Here is a 27385-nt window from a genome sequence, read left to right as displayed (position 1 = left end):
AAGGAAAGAAAGTGTTACAACACCGCCATTAGGTGACTGTTGAATTTTGATATCCAAGTAATCAATCTGGACTGTGTCACTGCAATAGATGAACTTCAGGAAGCTCGTAGTGATTTCAACTTCTCGTATAAATTTAATAAATTGATTCTGGTCACCACGCCATATAAACAACATATCATCTAGGTATCTGTAATACCTCATGCAGTTCGAAAAGAAGTGAAGTTTGAAAAGTATGTCCAGTTCCCATTTAAGCAGTACTGCATTTGCAAATATGGGGCACATGTGACCCCCCCCCATACTTATACCTAGAAGTTGCTTGTAATATTCACTTCCAAATATAATGAAGTTGTTTAACATGATGTCCATAAAGTTCAAGACTGGATAATTTACCAAATTTGTGAACTATTTCACCAACCACAAATGACCCTCGTCATGTGGGATAACAGAAAAAACTCTGAACATTACAGGTGGTAAAAAAATAGTCTTGAACCATCTGGGCATTGTGCAGCTTGTCTAACAAAAAAACAGAAATTTCGAATAATGTGGGAAGTGACAAAAGTTTTTTAATTTCAAGTCAATACATTTTTCCAAAGGTTCGGTAATGAGTCCATATGCAGCAATGATGGTCGTAATGGGGGGGGGGGGGGTCGGACAGATTAGAATGCAACTTTGGATTCCAAAAAATCCTGGGGACTCTGGCATTATCCACCATAAGAAATTCAGACAGGTCTTGTGAAATATCAAATAGACGTAACTCATCAAGTTCGACCTCCAGTTTCCCAGTTACATCAGCCAGCAACGCACAGGAACTAGTCTATGACAATGTGTCTTCATCACCAGTAGAAGTGGGAAATCTTATACTGTTAATCCAACAACTTACTCAAGTTCTCAGTACAACCGAGACGATACTACTGGAGTTAACAGAAACGATGGTCCATCAGTCCTGAGAGTAGCAGATTCTTCTAGTACAAATAACCTGTCCTATGTTTGTACACAGGACTTTTCATCCACTATGAGATTGAACAAAAGGCTAGACAACATTGATATTAGTGCGGCCAAGGAATGCATTCAATCTGTTGGACGGGCATTATCCAACGCTGGAAGAATAGACTAACTTTGGAAAAACATCTTTATAAAAACAAATTGCTTCAATTAGGCAATCTGTTTTTTATTTGGGTGACTAAAAAGGCGTCACACGTCCCTAAAGGTCTCAGTCTTTGGAAATTCCTGCAGGGGACACAGAAAAATACCCCCTTTCATCTGGAACTACCTGGATTTTTCTAATGGCACTGGACTAGAGTTAACGTGCCTTATTAAAAAGAACAAAAGGGAAATGAAAACATTCAAAGATGACATCAATAAATTAGTGGATTTCATTACCACCAATTTGGCTTTTCAAAAGAAGAAAGCACATTTTAATAAGGTTTATCTCTCGGTGGACAGTTTGGCTCAGTTAGAAAACAGGAAAGACAAAAAAATTGTTAAAGAAGGACTCTGATTACCAAAAACAGAAGTGTTTATCCCAAACCTCCTGGAATGCCTGGTAAAAAATCTTTTTCTACAGGCAATGTGTGGTACAATTATCCCACAGAAGAGACCAGTGATAAGGCAGCCGCTTCAGAAGCAGCTCTCACCAGAAGGTCAGTGAGATTAGCAAGACAGCCCCAGACTGTACAAGCATCGAAAAAAATCCACTAACCCAGAGCCACATAAGCAAGTGGAACAAGAATCAAAAGGACAACACATGATATCAGAAGTGGTAACTCCTGATAGAGATCTTGATTCCTTTCAAGGTACTGTAAAATTACTTCTCATTTTGTTTTCAATATCTACAATTTTACTGGAATTAATACTGAACCTGTACAACACAACTTGTTTTTAAAGTGCTTCAATTTTATTCCTTCAAGTAGGGCTAGTGATGAACACACCCTACTTGATTTAAAACTTTTCATTCATCAAACCTCCAGCATTTACTAGACGAAAAGGCTATCCATTTGGCTAATAAAAACAAACTTAAAAGAAAGAGCTTAGCTAATCCATTCCCTGCATATGTTTGAAAAAAGTTTGAGAGAGGGACATCCATTCATTACTGAGAAATAAAGGTAACAATTGTTTTTACAACCTTTCTGTCAGGGACAGAAAGTCTTGAACTCCATTATGATGGACATGGAAATCCGATGTATGAAGACCGATGGGGGGGGGGGGGGATTAGTGATTATGGACAATCTTGATTATGAAGGACATATGCTCAGTACCCTAGGTGACAGGGAAGTTTACAGTTCAGTATGTCTAAATAAAGATTAATATTGCTTATAGAAGTATCAAGGTTGAACTTGAGGAGTTACTTCTACTTGATATTTCAGAAGACCTCTATGAATTTCTTATGGTGGCTAGATTTTTGGGATTCCCAAGTTAAATTCTAATCTGAACCCCCCTCCCCCCCCATTACGACCCATCGTTGCTGCAGGTGGATCCATTACTGAACCCTTGGCAAAAGTTATTGACTTGAAACTTAAAAACTTGTTTTGTCACTTCCCCACATATCAGTCGAGATTCATGGTTTTAATTAGACAAAAGTACAGTTGTGTACACTTACCATAAATGTAGATGTTCGAGTGTATTCACTGTTGCAGTCATTACATTTGGGTTATCTGCCTGCAGGTAGCCCTCAGCCGGCCTGAATACCAGAGTCTTGGATTCCCTGCATCGGATGCTGTCTCTTCCATGACGTCAGGTCGTCAGGGGTATAAAACATGCAGCCGACGCAGTTTTTCTTGCCCCAGATGTCAGGTGCCCCCACAATAGGAAGCAATTATATGTTATGTTACACCTCCATCAAAAAGCAAATACACCAGAAAGTTTAAAACAAGAAGGAAAGGTACAGCCAAAAGAAGTCAGGGGGCTGAGGGAGGGTAACCAGGACTGCAACAGTGAATACACTCGAACATCTACATTTATGGTAAGTGTACACAACTGTACTATGTTCTTCGTGTTTCACTGTTGCAGTCATCACATTTGGGTTGATTCCCAAAGCTAAGGAAGGGAGAAGGAAGTTATAGAGCATTAGGACCAGCTATTAAACCCTACAAGACTGCAGTGGCAAAACCAGCTCTGAATTTAGAAAAAATAGGCATGTGGTAATGCTTGGTCCAGGTAACAGCTTCTAGGATGTCCCTGGTAGGGACTCCTCTGAGAAAGGCTGGAGAGGTAGACGCAGCCCTGGTGGAATGTGATCTTATCCCCCTGTGGGGTAGGATTTCCATGGTGCTTATAGCAGAAATGAATGCAATGGGCTATCCATTTAGAAATGTTTTTCTTTGAAATGGCCTTCCCCCCTCTGCCCCTGCAGTAAAGCCAGCTGGCAGCTGTTCAGATTTTCTGAAAGACAGTCCTGTCCAAATAAAATCTAAGTTGTCTGTGCACGTCAAAAGAGTGCAGTATTTGTTCTCCTTTGTTTTGTGGATTCGGGAAAAAAGGTAGGCAAATGAATGGATTGATTTAGGGCCACACTAGACACCACCTTGGGCATAAAGGAAGGATTGGTCCTGAGGGAAACCCTGTCTGCATGGAAGATGATGAATGGCTCCACTGCCATGAGGGCCTCTAATTTCATAAACTCTTCTTGCTGAAGTGATGGCTAGAAGGAAGGCTGTTTTTACAAGAAAGGAATTTCAACTCTGCAGCTGGTTCAAATGGAGAGAGAGTGAGCTTTTCCAATACAAAGTTAAGGTCCCAGCCTGGAGTAGGGGCTCGCCTGGGGGGGGGGTGTCTTAAATTTTTAGCCCCTCTGAGGAATTGCTTTAGCAAGGGGTGAGAGAAGAGGGGTGGTTCAGTATTATAATGTGCTGAAATGGCAGAGGCATGAATTTTAATTGACGAGAAGGATAGGCCCTTGTGGAGCATTTCTGTTAAGTACTGAATAATATGAGGTAAGCTGGGCACAGTTGTGCCCATACCCTGAGTCTGTCTCCAGGAACAGTATCTTTTCCACTTTTCAGCATAGTATTTTCTAGTACTAGGCCTCCTTGCTTCCAGAATGACATCTAGCACCTGCTTACTGAGGGATGCTATTGGAGAGCTCAAGGAATTAGCCAGGCTGCAAGGTTCAGGGTTTGAAGCAGAGGGTGCAGAATCTGGCCCACCTGCTGGGACAGTAGGGAATGTGTCTGGTAGGTGCCATGGCTCAAGCAGTACCACACTGCGCAAGAGAGGGTACCAGTGCTGGCAAGGCCAGTCTGGTGCAATCAGTATTGTCCTTGGCTTGTCCTGTTTGATCTTTAGTAGAACCTTCGACAGGAGAGGCAGAGGGGAAAAAGCATAAACCGAGAGGCTTTCCCAGGTAAAGGACAGGCAATCCACTTTCCAAGCTTGACTGTGGGAATTCCTTGTGCAGAATTTGTCCAATTGGAAGTTCTGAGGGTAGGCAAACAGGTCTATCTCTGGATTCCCCAATTTGTTCCTCAAGAGGTTGAATATTTTTGGTTCCAGTTTCCATTCGTGTGGGTCCATGAGATTTCTATTTAGGTAGTCTGCCAGTGAATTTAGCTTGCCTGGCAGGAATTGAGCTTGTAGGTGGACTTGGTAGCTCAATGCTGTGTTCCACAGAGCCATGGCTAGTCTGCAGAGAGGGTACGAGTGGGTTCCCCCCTGCTTGTTTATGTACCACATAACTGTGGTGTTGTCAGTCTTTACCGATAATTGTCCTGGAAGGATGTGGTCTTTGAAGGCTGTCAGGGAATTCTGTACAGCTAACATTTCTTTTTGGTTTATATGCAGATGCATCTGACTCTGGTTCCATTTGCCCTGAATGCATTGCCCTGCCAAGTGAGCCCCCCCATGCATAGTCTGATGCGTCTGTTAGGGTTTGGGTGGCAGGGGTTAGAGTGAAAGGGAGCCCCTTGTTGTGGTAGCAGGCTTCTGCCCACCAAAGGAACTCTGCCTTTATACACAGAATGATAGGAATTACTGATTCCAGGTCCTGAGAATGTTGACACCACAGGCTTTTTAGGTACCATTGTAGTTTCCTCATATGCAGTCTTGCATATGGAATTAGTAGAATGCAAGAGGCCATAAACCCCAGGACTTGCAAAATTTTCCTTGCAGATAGCAGAGTCTTTGTGGCCAAAAATTTGAAGTAGGTTGTCAAATAAACTTGTTTCTCTGGAGTGAGGTAAGCCATCTGGGAAGTTGTGTTCAAGCCTGCTCCCAGGAATACAATCTGTTGGCAGGGTACTAGGTGAGATTTGTTTTCGTTTATGGTGTACCCCAGTGAGATTAAAAGTTTCTTTACGAATGCCAGATGTTTAACAGCAAGTCCTGGCTTGCTGCCTGAATCAGACAATCGACCAGGCATGGGTATATTTGAATATTTCTCTGCCTGCAAAATGCAATGGATGGAGCTAAACACTTTATGAATACCCTGGGTGCAGTAGATAAGCCAAAGGGAAGTGCAGAGAACTGATAGTGCATGGAGCCTGCCCTGAAGTGTAGGCATTTCCTGCAAGATTCCCTTATTGAATGTGCAGGTAAGCTTCCCTTAAGTCCAATGTTGCCAACCAGGCATCTTTGCCTAGCATAGGAAGCAGCTGTTGAAGTGCTAGCATTTTGAATTTTGGGATTACCAAAAAGGTGTTTAGAAATAGAGACGTCCAGGATAGGACACGAGGACCTGTCTTTTCTGGGTACCAGGAAAATTCTTGAATAAAAACCTTGTCCCCTTTCTTCTGTTGGGACAGGTTGAATAGCCCTGATACTTAGAGAGAGAACCTGTTGTTGACCCTCTGCCCATTGATTTGGGGGTAGGGCTGGCCAACTGTTTGGGATTGGAAGGGTATGGAAGTGGAATCTGTATCCTTGGAAAACTATATTTAAAACCCAATTGTCCTGGGTAATGAGTTTCAAGTTCTTTACATGCAGGGCGAGCTTTCCTCCTAAGGGAGTAGGCAGATGAGCAGGGCTTGGAAGGGTTAAGGTTAAGTCATTGTGACATTTTTCGATAGGGGGGGTGTCTTACTACTTCCAGCTTTGGAAGAGGGAGCCTTCCACTGCTTAGGCCTGTGCATAGCCTGAGACTGTAACCTAGGTGGTCTGCTGTTCCTGGGTTTGGACTGAGAAGGCCTGGAAGAGACTGGAAAGGACCAATTCTTTGATAGCCAATGCCTACTAAATCTGGGAGGCTGTTCTTGCAGGAAATCTTTAACAGTCTGCACAGATTTAGCTTTTTCCCTCCATCTTTTTGAGGATGACTTCTGCTTTGCTGTCAAACAGGCGGTCTTGGTATAAGGGAGCATTCCAGTAATTTAGCGTTGACATGATCTGGCAAGTTTTGCTCCTTAAGCCAAGCATGTCTTCTAAGTACAGACCCAGTGACAGTAGCCCTGCAAGATGCTTCTAAAGAGTCAAAACCACACTGCAAAGTATGTTTACCAACTTGTTCAGCAGAATGGATTAAATCCTGTAATTCTTTGTGTTCAGCACACTCAGGAATCAACATAATTTTCTGTTTAAGTAGTCCCACAATATGCTGCTGGTACTTTAACATGTGGAACTGGCAATTTAAAGCTCTAATGGCCAAAGTAGCAGAAGTGTATACCTTCTGACTCAATCTGTCCAAGGCTCTAGAATCTCTTATCAGAAGGGGTAGGATTTTTGGCAGCAGTAGCCTTAATGCCCTTTGGTCCTTGGGAAATGGTCTCTGGATCCACAGTAGGATTCTTGAAGAGGAACTTGTGAGAGTCAGGTACTCTATAATACCGGTCAGGTTTTCTGGGAGCTGGAGGTAACGTGTCTGGGGACAGGCTAGATTCCAAGAAGGCATAATCTACAATGTCCAGAACAGGAGGGATAGCTAAAGGCCTGTGTTGAGGAAGGAGTAAGAATTCCCTAAGCCTCTTTTTGGAGTCAGAGTAATCCTGGCTTTCCCAGCAGAAATGCTCCCTAAGAGTGTGCAAGGTTTCACCAAAAGAAAAATCTTCTGGAGGGGAAGCAGAGGGAATGGAATCCTCTGCATCAAAATCCTCATAGGTAGATAAGGGCAAATCCTGGTAATCAGAAGAAACAGAAATATCAGAATCCTGATCAGAAGAATCAGAAGGAAAATCAGTTCTAGGTCTCTTAGAAGGAGAAGGCTGGCTTCCCCTAATTAAAGTAATAAGGTCTTCAGCCATTCTAAGCATTTGTTTTTTAGGCATATGGGCCTGACCACGTGGTTTGGACGTTAGTTTTTCTAGGCGTGGGTCGAGTTTTAGGCCTAGATGAAGAAGATGGCGTCAGTTTAAAATGCAAATCTGTAGGCCTGAATACACCTTCAGAAGCCGATGCCTGCACAGTGGCTCTGGACCCATCCAAGGTAGAGTCATCCGCAGGTTCCATAGTCGAAGAAGCATCTCGCAGCATAACGGATGACGAATGGGCCTCAATAGAGGCCTGCAAATCTGAAGTAGCAGGTATCAGGGGCTGCGAACTGGCGACTAGCTTAACAGAAGTGTTGCCGGCAGTTTTGGACCTATGTGGTCTGTGTTTATCAAGTTTTTTCGGAATATCGATAGTCGGATGGCTTACCAAAGCCATTTCTGGATAGTTATACAGAGTACCAAAATAATTTGCTGCAAAAATAGACCAACGATGAATAGTTCAGAGGTTGAATTAGACACAAAACCGACAGCGAGGGACATCGTGGTCTGGGCCTAAGCAAGGAATGCAATAGAAATGAAAATCTTTATGAGGTACTTGCTTTCCACAGGTAAGAATTGTTAACTTTTACTGACAATGGTTAAGAGCAAGAAAAAAGATCCCCAACAGGGTACTTAGCTTTTTTGAAGACTTCGGTACTGAAACTCGAAAACAAAAATTTCAGGAGTCGGCCGACCGGCACTTGCGAACTGCTTCTGGCACCACATGGTAAGAAAGACTGATGTAATGGCGTCAGCTGCATGTTTTATACCCCAGATGACCTGACATCATGGAAGATGAGACGGCATCCGACGCAGGAATCCAAGACTGGTATTCAGGCTGGCTGAGGGCTACCTGCAGGCAGATAACCCAAATGTAATAACTGCAAGAGTGAAACATGAAAAATGTCTGCACAATGTCCATATGGGTCAGGACTTTTTTGTCACCTGTGATGTGCAGAGTTTTTCTGTTATCCCACATGACGGGGGCTTGCAGTGGTTTGGTGACATAGTTCACAAGTTTGGGAAATTATCCAATAATGATGAAAGCTTGGTCCAGAATTTCATGGACATCGTGTTAAACAACTTCATCACATTTAGAGATGAATACTACAAGCAACTTCGAGGTGTAGCTATGGGGGCCACATGTGCCCCTATATATGCAAATGCAGTACTGCTTAAATGGGAACTGGAATACTTTTCAAACTTCTCATTTTCAAACTGCATGGGGTATTACAGATACCTAGCTTTGTTTTTTTTTTTTTTTTGTTTGGCATGGTGACCAGGATCAATTTACTGGATTTATGTGAGAATTTCAAACCACTTACATATATGAGATTATCTGCCCGATGCGAAAGAGGGGAAGGAGGGTGGGACACAAGAATAAAGGCGAGATGAATAACAAACATGGAACGTTACGGTGAGTACATAACTTCTTAATGTTATGTTGTCCTATCTCGTCTTAATTCTTGCTGGTTGGGACAGCATCTCTAGCACCTTCATCCTTGGGGGGGCTCAGGAAAACAGACTCTTCAGTACAGTGGATCCAAAGGAAGACTGGTTCCAGGAAGCCACGTCTACTCTGTAATGAGTAAGAGAGAGGTATAACGTCTCACCCATGTGGCAGCTGCACAGATAGGAAGCTTAGCTTGAAAAGCAGAGGACGTTGCAACTGCTCTTGTGGAATGGCCTTTCACTTTGCTTGGTAATTTTCTATTATTATTGCTGCATGAAAAGGAAATGCAGTCTGTAAGGCATTTTGACAGAGTCACTTTAGAAACCAGCAATCCTTTCCTTTTAACTGAAAAGGAAACAAAAATATGGTCAGACTTTCTGAAATCTTTGGTCTTGTGTAGGTAGAAGCATAGCTGCCTGTGTACATCTAGTTGATGTAGTTTATATTCTGCCTTCTTGCTATAATTGGGGAAGAACACTGGCAACTCAATAGATCGATTTAAATTGTTGTCTGAACAAACTGTTGTTAAGAAAGAGGAATTACTTCTTAAGGATACTCTGTCTTTGTGGAAAACTATATAAGGATGGTGTACAGAGAGGGCTTGGAGTTCTGACATCCATCTGGCAGAGGTAATGGCTACCAAGAAAAGTGTTTTCCATGACAAAAACTTTATATCACATGATGATGTGGGTTTGAAGGGTGGCAAGATTAAGGCAGTGTGGGTTTGAAGGCTGGCAAGATTAAGGGAGTTAGAACAAAAGTTAAGTCCCAAGTGGCTGGAGGTTCTCGGACTGGGGGTCTTATCAGGAAGGTATCTTTAAAAAAGGCCTTGCATAACTTGTGGGATAGGATAGACATTCCCATCTCCCCAATATGGAAATTAGATATGGCTGCTAGTTGCACCCTGATGGTAGCTGCCGCTGCACCTTCATCAAAAAGTTAGAAGAGATTCTAGAACTGAGATAGGAGCTGTAAAAGGATCAATATTGTGCTTAAAGCCCCAGTATGAAAATCTTTTCCATTTACTGGAATACAGTTTTCTGGTGGAAGGTTTGTGGGAAGAGATCAAGATATGTTTAGCTGCAGGGGAAAATTCGAAACACCTGGCTATTTGTGGAATTGGAGTAGCCATGCTGTCAACTTGAGGGTCTGGATGGATGGATGGAACATTCCCGATGAGTGAGTCAAAAGTTCTGGAGTTGGGTCCAGAATCCATGGTTCCTCCAGAAGATTGGTCCAGAGAAAGGGGAATATCAAAAAAACAAACGAACCAGCACCAGAATCCACACAATAATGTATAAAAAGATAACGTGGGCATGAACACCCATAGATGAACATACAAAACTCATTAACACCCAAAGGGTGAACAGACTGAAGCATACTGATTTCAGTATAAAGCCTTCATCAGTCAGGAGCTAGTTGTCTAGGTATGAAAACACAGAATCATAGATGTCTCAAGTGAGCTGAAACCACTGTCATGCATTTGGTGAAAACTCTGGGGGCTGTAGTGAGACCAAAGGGCAGGGCTCGAAATTGGTAATGACTGGCTCCCAGCCGAAAGCCTAAGTGTCTCTTGGATCACCTGCCCATTTTTATATGGTACTACACATCCTGGAGATCTATCAAGCAGATCCAATCGTCTTTCCCAAGAAAAGGGAATATAGACTAAAGTGTCAACATCCGGAACTTTGATTTTCGTACAGACCTGTTCAATCTGCTGAGATCCAAAATGGGTCTCCAGTCCTATCTTTTTTGGGACTAAAAAGAAAGTACAGTCGTGTACACTTACCATAAATGTAGATGTTCGTGTGTATTCACTGTTGCAGTCATCACATTTGGATTATCTGCTTGCAGTAGCCCTCAGTCGGCCTGATTATCAAAGTCTTGGGTCCTGCGTCGGATGCGGTCTCATCTTCCATGACGTCAGGTAGTCAGGGGTATAAAGCATGCAGCCGACGCCATTGCATCAGTTTTTCTTGCCCCAGATGTCAGGTGCCCCCATAATGGGAAGCAATTATATACAAGGTTACACCTCCAACAAAAGAGCAAATACACCAAAAAGCTTTAAGCATAGCAAACAAGAATAGAGGTATAGTCAATAGCAGTCAGGGGGTGGAGGGAGGGTAACCAGGACTGCAACAGTGAATACACTCGAACATCTACATTTACAGTAAGTGTACACAACTGTACTATGTTCTTCATGTTTTCACTGTTGCAGTCATCACATTTGGGTAGATTCCCAAAGCTAAGGATGGGAGGAAGTAATTAGATAGCATTAGGACCAGCTATAAGGCCCTGCAAGACTGCAGTGGCAAAACCAGCTCTGGATTTAGAAACAATTGGCAAGTGGCAATGCTTAGTGAAGGTATGTACAGAACTCCAGGTAGCAGTTTCTAGGATGTCCCTGGTAGGAACACCTCTGAGAAAGGCTGTAGAGGTAGATGCAGCCCTGGTTGAATGTGGTCTTATCCCCTGTGGGGTAGGTTTTCCATGGTGCTTAAAGCAGAAATTATTGCAGTGGCGTATCCACTTAGAAATGGTTTGCTTTGAAATGGCCTTCCTCTCTGCCCCTGCAGCAAATACAACCAGCAGCTGTTCAGATTTCCTGAGAGGTTTAGATCTGTCCAAGTAAAATCTAAATTGTCTGTGCACGTCCAAGGAGTGCAGTATTCATTCCCCTTTGTTCTGTGGATTAGAAAAGAAGGTAGGCAAATGAATGGACTGATTAAAGGCCACACTGTATACTACCTTGGGCATGAAGGAGGGGTTAGTCCTGAGGGACACCCTCTCTCCGTGAAAGATGATGAAAGGCTCCACTGCCATGAGAGCCTGTAATTCAGACACCCTTCTTGCTGAAGTGATGGCTAGAAGGAAGGCTGTTTTCCAAGAAAGGAATTTCAACTCTGCATTTGCAGCTAGCTCAAAGAGAGGTAAAGTGAGCTTTTCCAGTACAAAGTTAAGGTCCCAGGCTGGAGTAGGGGCTCTCCTGGGTGGCCTTACGTTTTTGGCCCCTCTGAGGAACTGCTTCAGCAGTGGATGAGAGAAGAGGAGTGGATCTGTATTGTAATGAGCTGAAAGGGCTGAGGCATGAATTTTGATGGAGGAAAAGGAAAGGCCCTTGGGAAGCATCTCAGTTAAGTATTGAATAATCTAAGGTAAATTGGGCGCTGCTGTGCCCATCCCTTGAGTTTGGCTCCAGGAACAGAATCTTTTCCATTTTTCAGCATAAGACTTTCTAGTACTAGGCCTCCTTGCCTCCAAAATGACATCCATCACTTGCTTACTGAGGGATGGTAATGGAGAGATCAGGTAATTAGCCAGGCTGCCAGATTCAGGGTTTGAAGCTGGCCCTCCTGCTGGGACATCAGGGCAGGAGTCTGAGGCATGTGCCATGGTGCCAGCAGTGACACACTGCACAGGAGGGGGTACCAGTTTTGGCGTGGCCAGTCGGATGCAATCAGTATTGTCCTTGGTTTGTCCTGTTTGATCTTTAGTAGTACCTTGGAGAGGAGTATAAACTGATAGGTTTTTCCAAGTGAAGGACAAGGCATCCACTTTCCAAACTTGTTTGTGAGGAGTCCTTGTGCAGAATTTGTCCAATTGGTAGTTCTGGGGGGGAGGTAAACAGGTCTATCTCTGGGCTCCCCCATTTGTCTCTCAACATGTTGAATATCTTTGGTTCCAGTTTCCACTCGTGTGGGTCCATGAGATTTCTGCTTAGGTCGTCTGCCAGTGTATTTAGATTTCCTGGCAAGAATTGAGCCTGTAGGTGCACTGTGTTCCACAGAGCCATGGCTAGTCTGCAGAAACGATATGAGTGGGTTCTTCCCTGCTTGTTTATGTACCATATAACAGTGGTATTGTCCGTCTTTACCAATAACTGTCCTGGAAGAATGTAGTCCTTGAAGGCTGTCAGAGCATTCTGTATAGCTAACATTTCTTTCTAATTGATATGCAGGTGCATTTGACTAGGGTTCCACTTGCCCTGAATGCACTTCCCTGCCAAGTAAGCCCCCATGCATAGTCTGATGCGTCCGCTGTTAGGGTTTGGGCAGCATGGGGTAGAATGAATGGCAGTCCCTTGCTTTGGTAGCAGGCCTCTGCCCACCAAACTCTATCTGTAGACAAGGTATGATAGGAATCATTGAGTCTAGATCCTAAGAATGTTGACACCATAGGCTTTTTGATACCATTGTAGTTTCCTCATATGCAGTCTTGCATATGGAATTAGTAGAATGCAGGAGGCCATGAACCCCAGGGCTTGCAGTATTTTCCTTGCAGATAGCTGGGTCTTTGTGGCCAGTAGTTTGAAGTAGGCTGTCAAATGACTTGTTTCTCTGGCGTAAGGTAGGCCATCTGGGAAGTTGTATTCAAGCTTGCTCCCAGGAATACAATTTGTTGGCAGGGTACAAGATGTGACTTCTTTTTGTTTATGGTGTACCCCAGAGAAGTTAATTTCCTTACAAATGCCAGATGATTTAATAGTACGTCCTGGCTTTCTGCCTGAATTAGACAATCATCCAGGTATGGGTATATCTGAATATTCTTTGCCTGCAAAATGCAATGACTGGAGCTTTTGTGAATAACCTGGGTGCAGGAGATGAGCCAAAGGGCAATGCAGAGAATTGACAGTGCATGTAGCCTGCTTTGAAGTGTAGGTATCTTCTGCAAGATTCCCTTATTGGGGTGTGCAGGTAGGCTTCCTTTAAATCCAGTGTTGCCAACCAGGCATCTTTGCCTAGCATAGGAAGCAGCTGATGGAGAATTAGCATCTTGAGTTTTGGGATCACCAAAAATGTGTTTAGTATAGACAGGTCCAGGGTAGGACGCCAGAAATTGTCTTTTCTGGGTACCAGAAAAAGTCTTGAGTAGCAACCTTGTCCCCATTCTTCTTTTGGGACAAGTTGAATAGCCCTGAAGCTTAAAAAAGAGAGAACTTGCTTTTGAGCCTCTGCCCACTGATTTGGGGGCAGATCTGGCTAACAGTTTGGGGTTGGTAAGGAGTGGAAGTGGAATATGTATCCTTGGAAAACTATATTTAAAACCCATTTGTTTTGGGTAATGAATTCCCAATTTTGTGCCTGCAGGGCAATCTTTCCCCCTAAAGGAGCAGTCAGTTGTGCAGGGCTTGGAAGGTTTAAAGTTGCCAATGAGACAGTTTACCATAGGGAGGAGTCTTACTACTTCCTGTTTTGGAAGTGGGAGCCCCCCACTGCTTAGTCCTGTGAAGACTTTGGGATTGAAGCCTGGGTGTTCTGCTGGTTCTGGGTTTGGACTGAGAAGGCCTGGAAGAGGCAGGAAAGGACCAATTCTTAGAGGGCTAGTGCCTACTGAATCTGGGAGGCTGTACTTGCAGGACATCTTAAACAATTTGCATAGATTTAGCTTTTTCTTCCATCTTTTAAGTACTTCTGCTTTGTTGCCAAACAGGCGGTCTTGGTTTAAGGGAGCATCCAGCAATTTAGCTTTAACATGATCTGGCAAAGATTGATCCTTAAGCCAAGCATGCCTTCTAAGTACAGACCCAGTGAAAGCAGCCCTGCAAGATGCCTCTAAAGAATCAAAACCACATTGCAAAGTATGTTTTCCAAGTTGTTCAGCAGAATGCATTAAAATCCTGTAAATCTTTATTTTCAGCACAGTCAGGAATCAACATAATTTTCTGTTTAAGCAATCCAATGATATGCCGCTAATACTTTAACATATGAAACTGGCACTTTAAGGCCCTAATGGCCAAGGTTGCAGAAGTGTATATCTTCTTACCCCATCTATCCAGCGCCCTAGAATCTCTATCAGAGGGGGTAGGATTTTTGGCAGTAGTAGCCTTAATGCACTTGGGTCCCTTGTGAAATAGTCTCAGGATCCGCAGTAGGATTTTTAAAGGTCAACTTGGGAGTCAGGAACCGTGTAATATCTATTAGGTTTTCTGGGAGCAGGAGGTAGAGTCAGGGGCCAAGCTAGATTCCGAGAAGGCAACATCAACAATGTCCAGTACAGGAGGGATGGCCAAAGGCCTGTATTGGGGCAGGAGTAAGAAATCCCTAAGCCTCTTTTTTTGAGTCAGAGTAATCCTGGCTCTCCCAGCGAAAATGCTCCCTAAGAGTATGCAAGGTTTCACAAAAGAGAAATGCTCTGGAGGGGAAGCAGACGTAATGGAGTCCTCTGCATCAGAATCCTCATAGGTAGATAATGGTCAATCCTGTTCATCAGAGGAAACAGAAATTTCAGAGTCCTGATCAGAAGAATCAGAAGGAAAATCAGTCCTAGGTCTCTTAGAGGGGGAAGGGTGGCTTCCCCTGATTAGAGTAATAAGGTCTTCAGCCATTCTTATCATTTGCTTCTTAGGCATAGGGGCCTGACCATGCGGTCTGGGCGTCGTGTTTTTTAGGCATGGATCGAGTTCTAGGCCTTGAGGAGGAAGATGGCGTTGGTTTAATATGCAAGTCAGTAGACCTGAATAGACCCTCAGAATCCGGTGCACGCACAGCTCTGAACCCATCCAAGGTAGAGACATCCACAGGTTCCACAGTCGAAGAAGCATCTCACGGCATACCAGACTCCGAATGGGTCTCAGTAGAGGCCTGCGAATCTGAATTAGTGGGCATTAGGGGCTGCGAAAGCACCTCACTGAGTACCGGTGAACTGGCAACTAGCTTAGGAGAAGCATCGTCGGCAGCTTTGGACCTATACAGTCAGTCTCTGTCTTTATCTTTGCGTTTTTTCGGAATGTCGGTAATCGGGTGGCTTACCGAAGCCATTTCTGGATAATTGAACAGAGTACCAAAATATTTAGAAGCGTAAATAAACTGATGACGAACAATTTGAGGTTTGAATAAGGCACAAAACCGACAGCGAGGTACTTCGTGGTCTGGGCCTAGGCAAGGAAAGCAGTACGAATGAAAATCTTTATGAGGTATTTACTTTCCACAAGAATTACTATTGTTAACTTTTACTGACATAGGTTTAGAGCAAGAAAAAGGTTCCCCAATGGGGTACTTAGCTTAGTTGAAGACTTTGGTTCTGAAACTCGAAAATGAAAATTTCAGGATTCGGCCAACCGGCACTTGCGAACTGCTTCTGCTTCGGGCACCGCACGGCAAGAAAGACTGATGTAATGGCATCAGCTGCATGCTTTATACCCCTGACTATCTGACGTCATGGAAGATGAGACCACATCCATCGCAGGACCCAAGAATTTAATAATCAAGCTGACTGAGGGCTACTGCAAGCAGATAACCCAAATGTGATGACTGCAACAGTGAAACACAAAAAACATCCTCAAGTAAGTTCTGGATCCAATCTGGTCTGCAGGGACCTTTTGGATGACTCCTTTTTTCTGGCAACTTGTGTATCTCGGATGTTGCATAGTCTCTCTGACCAGATGGAATATCTGGAATGGACTGATTTACTGGGGCTGGGGGGGAGGGTGGGGTGGAAAAGGGTATGTAATAACCTCTGGATACAATTGTCTGTACCCATTTGTCTTGACTGATTTCTAGCCAGGCATTTGGGTACAGTAACAAGCATCCCCCGACTGCCTCCAGAGAAGGACATGCGGGCCTCCTTTCAGGAGCACTGAAAGGCCTGCCAGAGAACGCATCTCTGTCACCCTGATTCTGTGGACCCCTACTGCTGTACTGTCGACGTCTTCCATTGTTACTTCCCCCTCTGCCCCTGGGGGAAGTTTCACCACGTTTGTCAGAAAAACCTTTTTGGGATTTGCGGAACCACATTTTTCCACCTTTCTGACCTTTGGGATAAGGTCTAGTGGTGATGGAGAAATGGACTCTTACAGCAGACAAGGTTTTCCCTTACTGTTCACACCTCTTTCACTTTTGGCCCAAAAAGGGACGAGCCATCAAAGGGGGTGTTGGTGAAGGAAGACTTGAAGGGTCTGGCAAAATTGGATAAATGCATCTATGTCTTCTTAAGGAAATTGCTGTAACTGCTGTCCTGCTCGCTCCATCAGCTGCATATGAAATCAGTCACATGGAGGAGTTAACAACTGAGTTGAGGTTGGAGAGCTGACAAGAAACTATCTGCGATCCCCAAAGCTACACAGTACCCTGAAGAACATCTCCCAACTCTTTCAGATCTCTTTGAAGTCTTGTAAAATGGGTCAAGTAATTCAGCGACCGCAGTGTAAACTCTGCTGAAGAAAAGGCACGCCTTTCCATATCTGTCCATAGTCCGCGACTCTATTTGGAGGATGGACAGATGAGGAGGTCTCTGACAACTCCTCCTTGGTAGCCGCTGCCAACATCGCATCTACAGGGACACCTTTTGTTAAAAATTCCTTTTTTGTAGGAGCTAAAACAATGAGCGAGAAGGTCACTGAAAAACCAATCAGTAAAAACAAAATGAAAACTCCAGCAAAACTAGAACTTCCAATAAGTGACCTCCCAAACCTCTTGTATCAGAGGCACATGGGATATATACAAATAATCCTTATGAACATCAACTGTTTCATCTAATTGGCAATTCTGAATGTCCCTGACTTGTTTCATCATTTTAATGGACAATTTCAGGCCAATAAAGCCAAACCCCACTAGCTGTGGATATGCATATTTCGGCCTTGTTATGACCTCATCGGCACAGCACAAGCAGAGTGTTTGACTAAGCATTAGAAACACAGGGCTGTTATACCCAGTTGATGTCCATTATCATTAGGGTCACTGCAAAAATATCCGAAACAACAAACTAAAACAATGAGTGAGAAGGTCACTGAAAAAACAATCAGTAAAAACAAAATGAAAACTCCAACAAAGCTAGAACTTCCAATAAGTGACATCCCAGACCTCTTGTATCAGAGGCACATGGCATATATGCAAATGATCCTTATTGACCTCTTGTATCAGAGGCACATGGCATATATGCAAATGATTCTTACTGTATCAGAGGCACATATTTGGGATATTTTTGCAGTGACCCTAATGATAATGGGCATTAGCTGGGTATAACAGCCCTGTGTTTCTAAAGCTTAGTCAAACACTCTGCTTGTGCTGATGAGGTCAAAACAAGGCTGAAATATGCATATCCACAGCTAGTGGGGTTTGGCTTTATTGGCCTGAAATTGTCCATTAAAACGACGAATCAAGTCATGGGCATTCAGAATTGCCAATTAGCTGAAACACCTGATATACATAAGGATCATTTGCATATATCCATGTGCCTCTGATACAAGAGGTTTGGGAGGTCACTTATTGGAAGTTCTAGCTTTGCTGGAGTTTTCATTTTGTTTTTTTCTGTAGGAGCTGTAATGTATTTATTGGGCCTCTGCTGAACAGGCTCCACTGTATCTGGAGAAGTCCAAGCCTTACGAGATATTACATTCATTAGCTAGTCGTAGGGAGGAGACACCCAGGAGGTGGAAGGACGAGACCCAAAAGCCTCCAGGTTTACAGAATCACCCTCTGAAGGGTTGGTGGGCTTCCAGCCAGCCCTCTGTTTAAGTATCCCAAGGATGTCAGCGAAGGAGACATCCTCAGAGGGGGACTCTTCTGAATCATCCAGGTCAGTATCTGAAGTGATAGATTCATCAGGTGAGTCTATGTGCTTCCTCTTGCACAACCTCATTCGAGGGACTTCCTCAGAGGGTTACTCTGGTGAAATTTCAGAAGAGATTATGCCACCCACAGGGGCTTCCTGGGGCTCTACACTTGGAGGGGGATGATGAGACCATCACAGGTGCCTGGGAGGGAAGAGAACCTGGGCCAGAGACTGGAGCTGTCTGGTGTGACAGCACTCTCTCCATCAGCTTAAACATCCCCTCACTCCAAAGAGGTCCTTGGCTCCAAAGAGACAGAGGACCGACCCCGAGGCAGAGTGGGTGGCTTCAAAGCTGATGTAGGAGCCAAGCTCAACCTCGCCGAGACACCGAGGGGTAGAGTCAGATCAGACAACTGTAGAAAACAACTCTCAAAAATCCACAAATCCACAAAAAGAAGAACAGAAAAAAGCAAATTTATTCCTCTGACGTCTCGGCCTTAGCCTTCAAGGAGTAAAAAACATAATAACACACTTCATTTATATATACAAAGTTAATTAGTAAAACAATAAATCAATAAATCAATAAATCAATTAGTAATAATCTAATTTAAATAAACACTCTCCAATTTAAGTCTTCATTAAGACCTTGTGGATACATAGTATTAAATTTTAAAATATACATAGCTTCCTTATGTATCAAAGCTTGTTTGATGTATGAAATATTGTGCCAAGAACAATTTATTTTTTCTAAAACTGTGGCTTGAAGTTCTTCATTTTTACTATTATGAAAGTCTTTGAAATGTGCAGCTACAGAACTTTCTTCTCTATTATTAGTGATGTCCCCAGCATGTTCCAACAACCTAACTTTGAATGCCCGTTTGGTCTCACCAATATAGGATTTCTTACATGGGCATTTAAGGGCATAAATCACCCCTTCGGAGTTGCAGCTGAAAATACCATGAGTGTTAAATCTAACATTATTAATATGAGAAAATGTATTAACCACAAAACTACAAGCTTTACATTTCCCACACTTCAAAGTACCACTAAAAGATAAACTACGTTGTAAAATAACCACAGGCATCGCAAATCTACTCTTTACTAAAAAAGGGAGGGAAGAGAACCTGGGCCAGAGACTGGAGCTGTCTGGTATGACAGCACTCTTTCCATCAGCTTAAACATCCCCTCACTCCGAAGAGGTCCTTGGCTCCAAAGAGACAGAGGACCGACCCTGAGGCAGAGTGGGTGGCTTCAAAGCTGATGTAGGAGCCAAGCTCAACCTCGCCGAGACACCGAGGGGTAGAGGCAGATCAGACAACTGTCTGCACAGACTCCTCTCCAGACCAGATGGGTGAACTTTGACTCCTAGACTCCTCGCAATCCGAAGGAACAGAGGAAGACGGAGCAGATGTGGGAAAAGACTAACCTAAGGGAGGTCTCAGTTCCGATGCCTCCACTACTATTGGACCCAAGATTTCTGGCTCCAAAACCACAACTCGGGTCGGAGGAATCAAGAATGGGGATGACGCTTTGGATGGCTCCGATTCCTTTAGGGCCGGAGGTGATAAAATGTATGCCAGCACCGGTGTAAAAAGCAGTCTCTTTACCACCCGCTCAATGTCATCATCAGATAAGCTCCTGGAGAAATGGGAGGATAACGAAGGAGATCTTGCACTTTCCAAAATGGGTGATCTCAAAGTGGGAGTAACTGGCTCCAAGATTGGAGACAGTCTCCTAAGTCAGCAACTCTGCCGGCTCCGAGTTCACAGATGGAGCTGAAGAGGTAGATTTTGATTTGTCGGAGCCAAGAGACCTTAGTTCTGAAGCAACTACTTTTAAGGGTGGCTCTGAGCAGATCTTTTATTCACTTTTTCAGATTTGGAAGTAAATTTGGAGCTCTGGGATCCCTCTAAAGCTTCTGAGAAAGGAACCATTTAATAAGCCCCTGACAATAAGCTTGTTTTTACGCTCTAGCAAAACCATGCTACTAAATCCATGACAAACGGGTACACAGGTCTTGTAAACGGAGGGCACCAAGACAATAAACACAGCTAGTGTGTCCCGTCAGTATTCGACATCTTACTGATTACACTGTTCACATTTTTTGAACCCTGACTGCCTAAGGTTCTTTATGCTCTTTTTGCTCTTTAGACATGACTGAAGAAAAGAAGGCACTATCAATAGCAATAACAGTTGGCCTTTTTTGGCAGGTTAAATTTACAGTTATCAAAACTACAAGGTTAAAGCTAAAAAAACAATATATATATATATATATATATATATATATATATATATATATATATATAAAACCACGCACTGCAAAAAAAAAAATGGCTTTAAACCAATACAAGGTAGCCTGCTAAACTACAAAAACACACAAGTATATATCTAACTCTATATCAAGCACTAAAGAACATGCAGAAAAGGTGATTAAGGGCCCAGAAAATTATGAGGAAGAATCCTCCAAAATGGATTCTCCAATGAAATGGGAAAAGGACACCAACAGGGGTAGGGGAGCAGCCCTTCAAGTTAAACGGGTCGCTAGTAACCCAACTTAAAAGGGTTCGCAATAGATGGGGAAAGCTCTCTAAGAAAAAACAGCTTGTGGAAGACAGTAAGCCTAACAAACAGAGGGGGTAAATTTGACTAAATACGTAAATCACACTCGTAACTAGTTGCATGTGACAGAAAAGGTACAAAGATTTTCTCTGAAAGGTTAAGATAGGGTTTGGGAGGGTGGCCAAATGGTTAAGGTGTTTGTCTTACAAACAAAAGGTGCAGGGTTCGAGTCTCACAAGGGATAATTGGCTAGGCTTAAAATGGCTCGCAAGGGCAGTTAGCTTAGTACTAACCTATAAACCTATAATTACGACAGAAATGTATATCAATTAAACTTCTTGGCCAACGAGCCAGCCAGAAGACACCTCGATCGCTTGAGAAGCAAATGAGATCTGGGTATTCTACTCTTAAGCATCATGGAACAGCGGTTAGCCTCGAGCTAGTGGAAGCTCTCAAGGTTTTGTATTAGGCTGAGTCAGAACTGATGCCAAGTTCCGAACCCAATCAGCAAGAATTAAGGCGAGATAGAACAAAACATTCTACTTTTTGTAACACATTTCTTTCTTATTCCAGTTGCCATCCTTTACCCCGGAAAAAGGGAGCAGTGAAAAGACAATACATTTGTAGATTAACCTCTGATACAATTTATCAACAAGAATTTCTACTACCCAGGAAAATGTTACTTGATCATGGCTATGCCGATTGTCTGTTCAACAGCAGGGAAGCAGATGTTTGGTTGGAGAGGCAGGGGATATGCACTCCGATTATTAAATATGGCCTTATAAAAGAACTCTGTGTCTAGCAACGTAGACACTGATGAGTTTACTGGACAAAAGAACATGGTTATATACTACTCCTTCAATGCTAAAGGTATTGAACACATTCGGAAGAACTGGTCCATGCTTCAATGTGATGAAGCTACAAAATCCTTGGGTACTGACCTCCTCCTGTTATAAAAAAAAAAAAAAAATTATCATCAAGACCGTGTATGCAAGACTGTGTATGTCAATGCCCCTACAGTATTTCAGGTAACACAGAAATGTGGTCGGTGCTACCAACGTACCATACTGAGAAAAATTATGAAGGATTTTTATTGGGTAAAATAAAAGAAGGTGCAAAAGGAGGTAGACTTAACTGCCATTCTGAACAGGTTGCGTGCCTGGCCTTCTGCACAAAATGCCAAGCTTTCTATGTTGGCAAGACTATTAATGCCCTCAATAAGAGGGTTTATCAACATCTGTACAGCATCCAATGTGCAGATAACAAAAGTTCTCTAGCCAAGCATTCCTTAACTTGTGTAGTTTTTGTTCTTGAACAGGTAAAAGCTGCAGCATACTCCAGGGATTGGAAGAATTTACTTTTACACCATGAGATGCTATGGCAGTTAAGACCGGACTCTATGTATCCACCGGGGATCAACAAGTGTCACTATCATGAGTGAATTAAGAAAGAGAGCCAACGGACTTTAATTTCAGTTCTTATTACATTTATATGCTTATCCTTCATGTTTTTGTCCACAAACTCTTTTTAATGTCATTGCCTTTGTTCCTTTTGATTTATTAACAGTTCTCCTTAAAGTTCTTACATCAAGAACTTCTCAGGGTTTTTAGTGAAGACTGAACTTGATTGCTCAAGTACAGAGGTGTGTGTACTGTGTCACTAGCTTGTTCTCATTTTTAAATCGGGATTCCCTATAGTATCATGGCTCTGAAGATGTCTATTTAGTAGATTAAATGCGCTAAACCATGACTTATTGTACATTTTTTTGTGTGTTCTTTTAATATTAAAAGTGTTCAGCTTGTGAGTACTGCTCGCTGTTTTTTTTCTTATACTACGAGTTTTATTTTTAACACCGGTTCCAGGACTCTTCATTTACTTTTTGTTACCAGATAATTTGGTGTATTCAAAAGCAATCTGCAAGCTAAAGAAAGGAAGTTAGTTTCAGACTTGGAAGGATCAGTGAAGTATTACGCAGAACCTTACCTGATGACCATGTAGGCATGCAGTATGACAGCCCAGTTTATGGCCTGTTGTAGTGGTCTAGCTGATGGGAGCTACCTATAACTCAGTGCAAAAATGTGTGCCTAATACAGATCTACAATCTTGAACTTTTGTTTTAATCTACATTACATTGCCAGTAGGGCTGAACAGACTGCATATATTTGCTGGAAAAATCTTGAATGTACTTTATCCCCATTTTAAAAGCCAAATGAGTTGGTGTTTTTCATTATCCTTACGGATATACATGTACAAAGTGTACGTATCATATAATAATAACTGCTGCATCTTTTTATGTAATTGCTGTATCCAGTGTTTCCCTGGACTTTACAGTATACAAATACACATGCTGACACGTACATATGGAAAAAACAAACAGACCTGCAGACAAAGTTTATAGAAGGCTGGACTTGCAATCGGTCTTTTACTCAACTGGTTGACTACTTTCAACACAGTAACTAAATTTAAGAAAACTAACAAACATTATGTATGGGCTAGGCAAGTATTACAGAACACACAGACAGAGCACATACTGCCTTAGAAGCAAGGTTAAACCCAGCTTCTAGATGAGATTAGGAGGGGGGTGAGGACAGGACTGAGAAGCTGATGTCAGCTAGTCTATTCAGGAGGACTGATGGCTACTAGGTCTACTGCCAAACCTGCTACCTGGGAGAAGCCAGGTGTTACCTTAAGGAACAAGCCACCAACAAGAATACTCTAATGCTGTCACAGCTGATGTGCGAGATGCAAACAGTAATGAGTCACTGCAAGACCAATCACAGAGGGGAGCGTAATGGCTATGGAGAAGAAAGAGCTCATCCGAAAAGTTGAACTACAAAAAGAGGGCAGAACATCCAACTGTTGCGCTTCTTGCAAGGTTTATGATATAGCTAACTACAAGGTACAAACTCTGTGGAAAAGGAAGATTCCCCTACAAGATGACGCAGTGTACTCCAGTACTCAGGATGGTGAAAATATGGTCAGGCTAGGAAGGACTGATAATGGCAAAGAAAAAAAATCTTACGATACAGAAAAAAATCCTTCCTTGGGGCTCTCAAACAATTCCTTCCCACACAAACAGAAGCTTTTATTAAACAGTTCATGAAAGTATAAACATAGCTACCAACCTTATCTTTTCCGCCATCATAATAATCAAAGGCAAGTCCTGAAATGGGAATAAATAAGGGATGTCTAATTACTAAGAAAACTAAACACTAAAAATCATAAAAACATAAATCTGCTGATATTAAGTAGCTGCTGCAATCCATCATTTAAGTGCTGCATTACTCAATTTTAAGGTCAATAAATATTCTTGGAGAGTAATTCATAATGTAACTCGCAGCACTTTAATGTACATTTAAAAGCCTGCACTCAAACTAACCACTTCCCGTACTAGCATATACTCTAAAAAAGAACAGTAATGCAGGAACACAATCAACAGCATAGCAGTGCAAAAAAAAAAAAAAAACAGTGAGTTTCAAAATCTAGGAAAGGTAAACAAATTGCTGTTGATACTGACCTACGAGTTTGAGGGTGAGAACACAGTGGGGCATTGTCCATTTGATGTCGTACTGTTCCGTTGCTGTGCAGTAGTAGCCACCTAGTAAATATCCCTGTGAATTAAACAATTTCTAAATTTCATAACCATTTACCAAACAATATTTCTATCAGAAAACATGCTTGAAAGGGTCCACCACTCCACTGAGAAACAAGCAAATAATATGAATTACAAAGATATAAAATAAAAGCTTCAATCTGAACCCTGATTCGCAACAGGTATGCATTAAACAGATTTTACTAACGCCAATAAGACTATTCTTAAAAATAAGCTCAATCTACACAAGCCTCGGATCTATGGGTATAAATGATGACGAATTAGCCTATGACATATCAATTCTGGTGAATATTTACTAATTTACAACTTTATGCATATTTAAATGGACTACATATTTATGTTTAAGCATTTCTGAAGAAACCTAAGGACATTGTTCCTTCTACCCTGCTAAGAACTGTGAAACTAGTATGCTGAGGAAATATTCTGTATAAAAGCTGGATGATGGAGTTCACCTTAAGCTTCTCATAAGGCTCAAATACAAATGCTTTTACATTCTGCTTAAATGTAGATGAAATATGTGGACCTGTCTTTGCCCTGCAAAGAAAAAAGAAGTTATGTACTTACCATAACGTTCCATGTGAGTTGTTCATCTCGCCTCCATTCTTTACTGATGGGTTCGGAAGTGATCCCTAGGCTCCGATACGGCCAACTGCAAAGCTCGAGGTCTTCAAATAGTTTGAGGCCAAGTCCACATCCCATGATGCACCTGGAATTACCTCAGATCTTGTTTGCTGCATATAATAATACCATATTGATGCACCTGGAATTACCTCAGATCTTGTTTGCTGCATATAATAATACCATATGTCATTCTTTCACTCATAAGAGAAAGGTATAGAAGGACTGAGTAACCAGGATGGATCCAGCATCTCAGTCATCTATCGGCCCAGGAGGGAGTAGGAGGGAGGAACGTAAGAATGAAGGCGAGATGAACAACTCACAGGGAATGTTATGGTAAGTACATAACTTCTTTATGTGAAGTTGTTCAATCTTGCCGTTCATTCTTTACAAATGGGTAGTGTCCCAAGCACCATCAACCTCGGGTGGCTCATGGGAGTATATTTCTCAGGACCATGGATCCAAAGGAGGCCCTGTCAACTTTGTAATGAGTGATAAGGTATGAGGTTTTGACCAAGTGGCTGTTGCAAAAATGTTAGAAGCCTGGCAGAAAAAGCAGTGGATGTAGAAACTGCTCTGGCTGAGTGAGCTTTAATCTTGCGTTGCAAAGGCATATTAGCAGCTGAATAGGCAAAGGTGATGCAATCAGATAACCATTTAGACAGAGTTGTTTTACCCACTGATCTACCTTTCCTGGAGTCCGAGAATGTAACAAAAAGTTGGTCTGATTTCCTGAAATCTTTTGTTCTATCCAAATAAAATCTGAGCTGTCTGTGAACATCATGTTTGTGCAGCATATACCCTAAATTGTTTGAATGGTTGGGGAAGAAGACTGGCAAATCAATAATCTGGTTGAAATTGGTTTCAGTGCAAACTTTCGGCAAAAATGAGGGGTTTATTCTAAGTGAAACTCTGTCAGCATGGAATATCAAATATGGAGGCTTGATGGATAAAGCCTGAAGCTCTGACACTCTGCAGAGAGAAGTAATAGTTACCAGAAAGATGGTCTTCCATGATAAAAATTTGAGTTCACAAGAGGAAGCTGGTTCAAATGGCGGATGAATTATCCGGGAAAGCATAAAATTTAGATTCCATGGAGAATATGGAGATTTCACAGGTGGTCTAATATGAAAAGTCCCTTTGAGAAAGGCTTTGGATAACTTGTGAGACATGATATTCAACCCTTCAAATCCAAGATGAAAATTAGAAATAGCCAATTGAACATGAACTGTTGCTGATGCAGCTTCTTTGTTAAAAATCATAATTAACAACTCTAAGATGGAGGCCACAGGGGCTTGGTAAGGATCAATATTATTTTTAGAGGCCCATATAGAACATTTTTTTTCCATTTGCTAAGATATAGCTTCCTAGTAGAAGGTTTATGAGAAGATAAAAAGATCTGTTTTGTCTCATTGGAGAGGTTATGGAACCTGGCTATGATGGTAGCTGGAGCAGCCAAGCAGTCAGCTTCAGGGAATACAGAGAGGGAAAAATATCCCACGATGAATGCGTCAGAAGGTCTGGAACTGGGTCCAGAATCCAAGGATTATCCAAAAGATGAAGTCGAAGGAAGGGGAACCAAATCTGACGAGGACAATGAGGGGCTATTAGAATGATAGTCCTTCCCAGGGTTTTTGCTTTCTGCAGAACCTTGGTATCAACTGGATTTGTGGAAATGCATAAAGGAGACCCGGAGTCCAGTCGTGTACAACTGCATCCCTTGGGGCTTCTCCCGGAGGGGGAATCAGGGCAAAGTAGCTTCTGCATTTCGTGTTCATGTGACTGGCAAAAAGGTTGCAGCAAGGCTGGCCCCACCCGTGGAAAACTCTGTCCGCTATTTCTTTCTTGAGGGACCACTCTTGGGGCAACAAGATAGCCCTGCTGAGCTTGTCTGCTATCACAGTGGATTTCCCCAGGATATGCATTGCCAACAGAAAGCGCTGGGTGGAAACAGCCCACTGCCATACTCAGACAGCCTTGCGACAAATGGGGTAAGACCTGGTTCCTCCTTGCTTGTTCAAATACCAGACCACTGACATGTCTGTCTGAATAGCAATCATATCCAGAGGAAGACCGTCCTGAAAGTACTGCAATGCCAGAAGTACTGCTCTCATCTCCAGGACAGTGATATGCAGATGTGTCTCTTGATCGGTCCCATGTGCCTTGGGCTGTCTTTCCCTGAAAATGCCCCCCCCCACACTATCAGGGAAGCGTCCGTGGTCACTGTGGCCGCTGGAGGGGGTAGCACAAATGGGCATCCTATCGTGACATGTGACATGAAGTGAGGTCAACCACCACCGAAGGTTCTTTTTGCAGGAATTGGTTATCATTATAGTGTGAGACATGGGAAGCTCTTGGTAAGACCATTGAGTGAACAACAGCCATTGTAGTATCCGCATGTGCATACGAGCTAGTGGTATGGCTAGAATTGCTGCTGCCATCATGCCTAATAATTTCAGAACTTCTGATGCTGGTGCTCTG

At 42.7% G+C, this 27385-nt stretch overlaps 1 protein-coding gene across 1 annotated transcript in view; it reads right to left on the bottom strand.

Annotated features, from left to right (window-relative positions):
- LPCAT3 (lysophosphatidylcholine acyltransferase 3) overlaps window positions 1–27385 on the bottom strand; it is a 709408-nt gene that overhangs the window by 439149 nt on the left and 242874 nt on the right. Inside the window, exons 4-5 of the mRNA XM_044079698.1 lie at window positions 24191–24284; window positions 23799–23836 (exon numbers count right to left, since the gene is read on the bottom strand). Coding sequence (XP_043935633.1) covers window positions 23799–23836; window positions 24191–24284 — 132 coding nt within the window. The remainder of the gene's footprint in view (window positions 1–23798; window positions 23837–24190; window positions 24285–27385) is intronic.

The sequence above is a fragment of the Protopterus annectens genome, chromosome 8.part0, assembly GCF_019279795.1.
Source record: "Protopterus annectens isolate FY-2018-M chromosome 8.part0, PAN1.0, whole genome shotgun sequence".
Lineage (NCBI taxonomy): Eukaryota > Metazoa > Chordata > Ceratodontiformes > Protopteridae > Protopterus > Protopterus annectens.
This window is presented reverse-complemented; position numbering and strand designations above follow the sequence as displayed.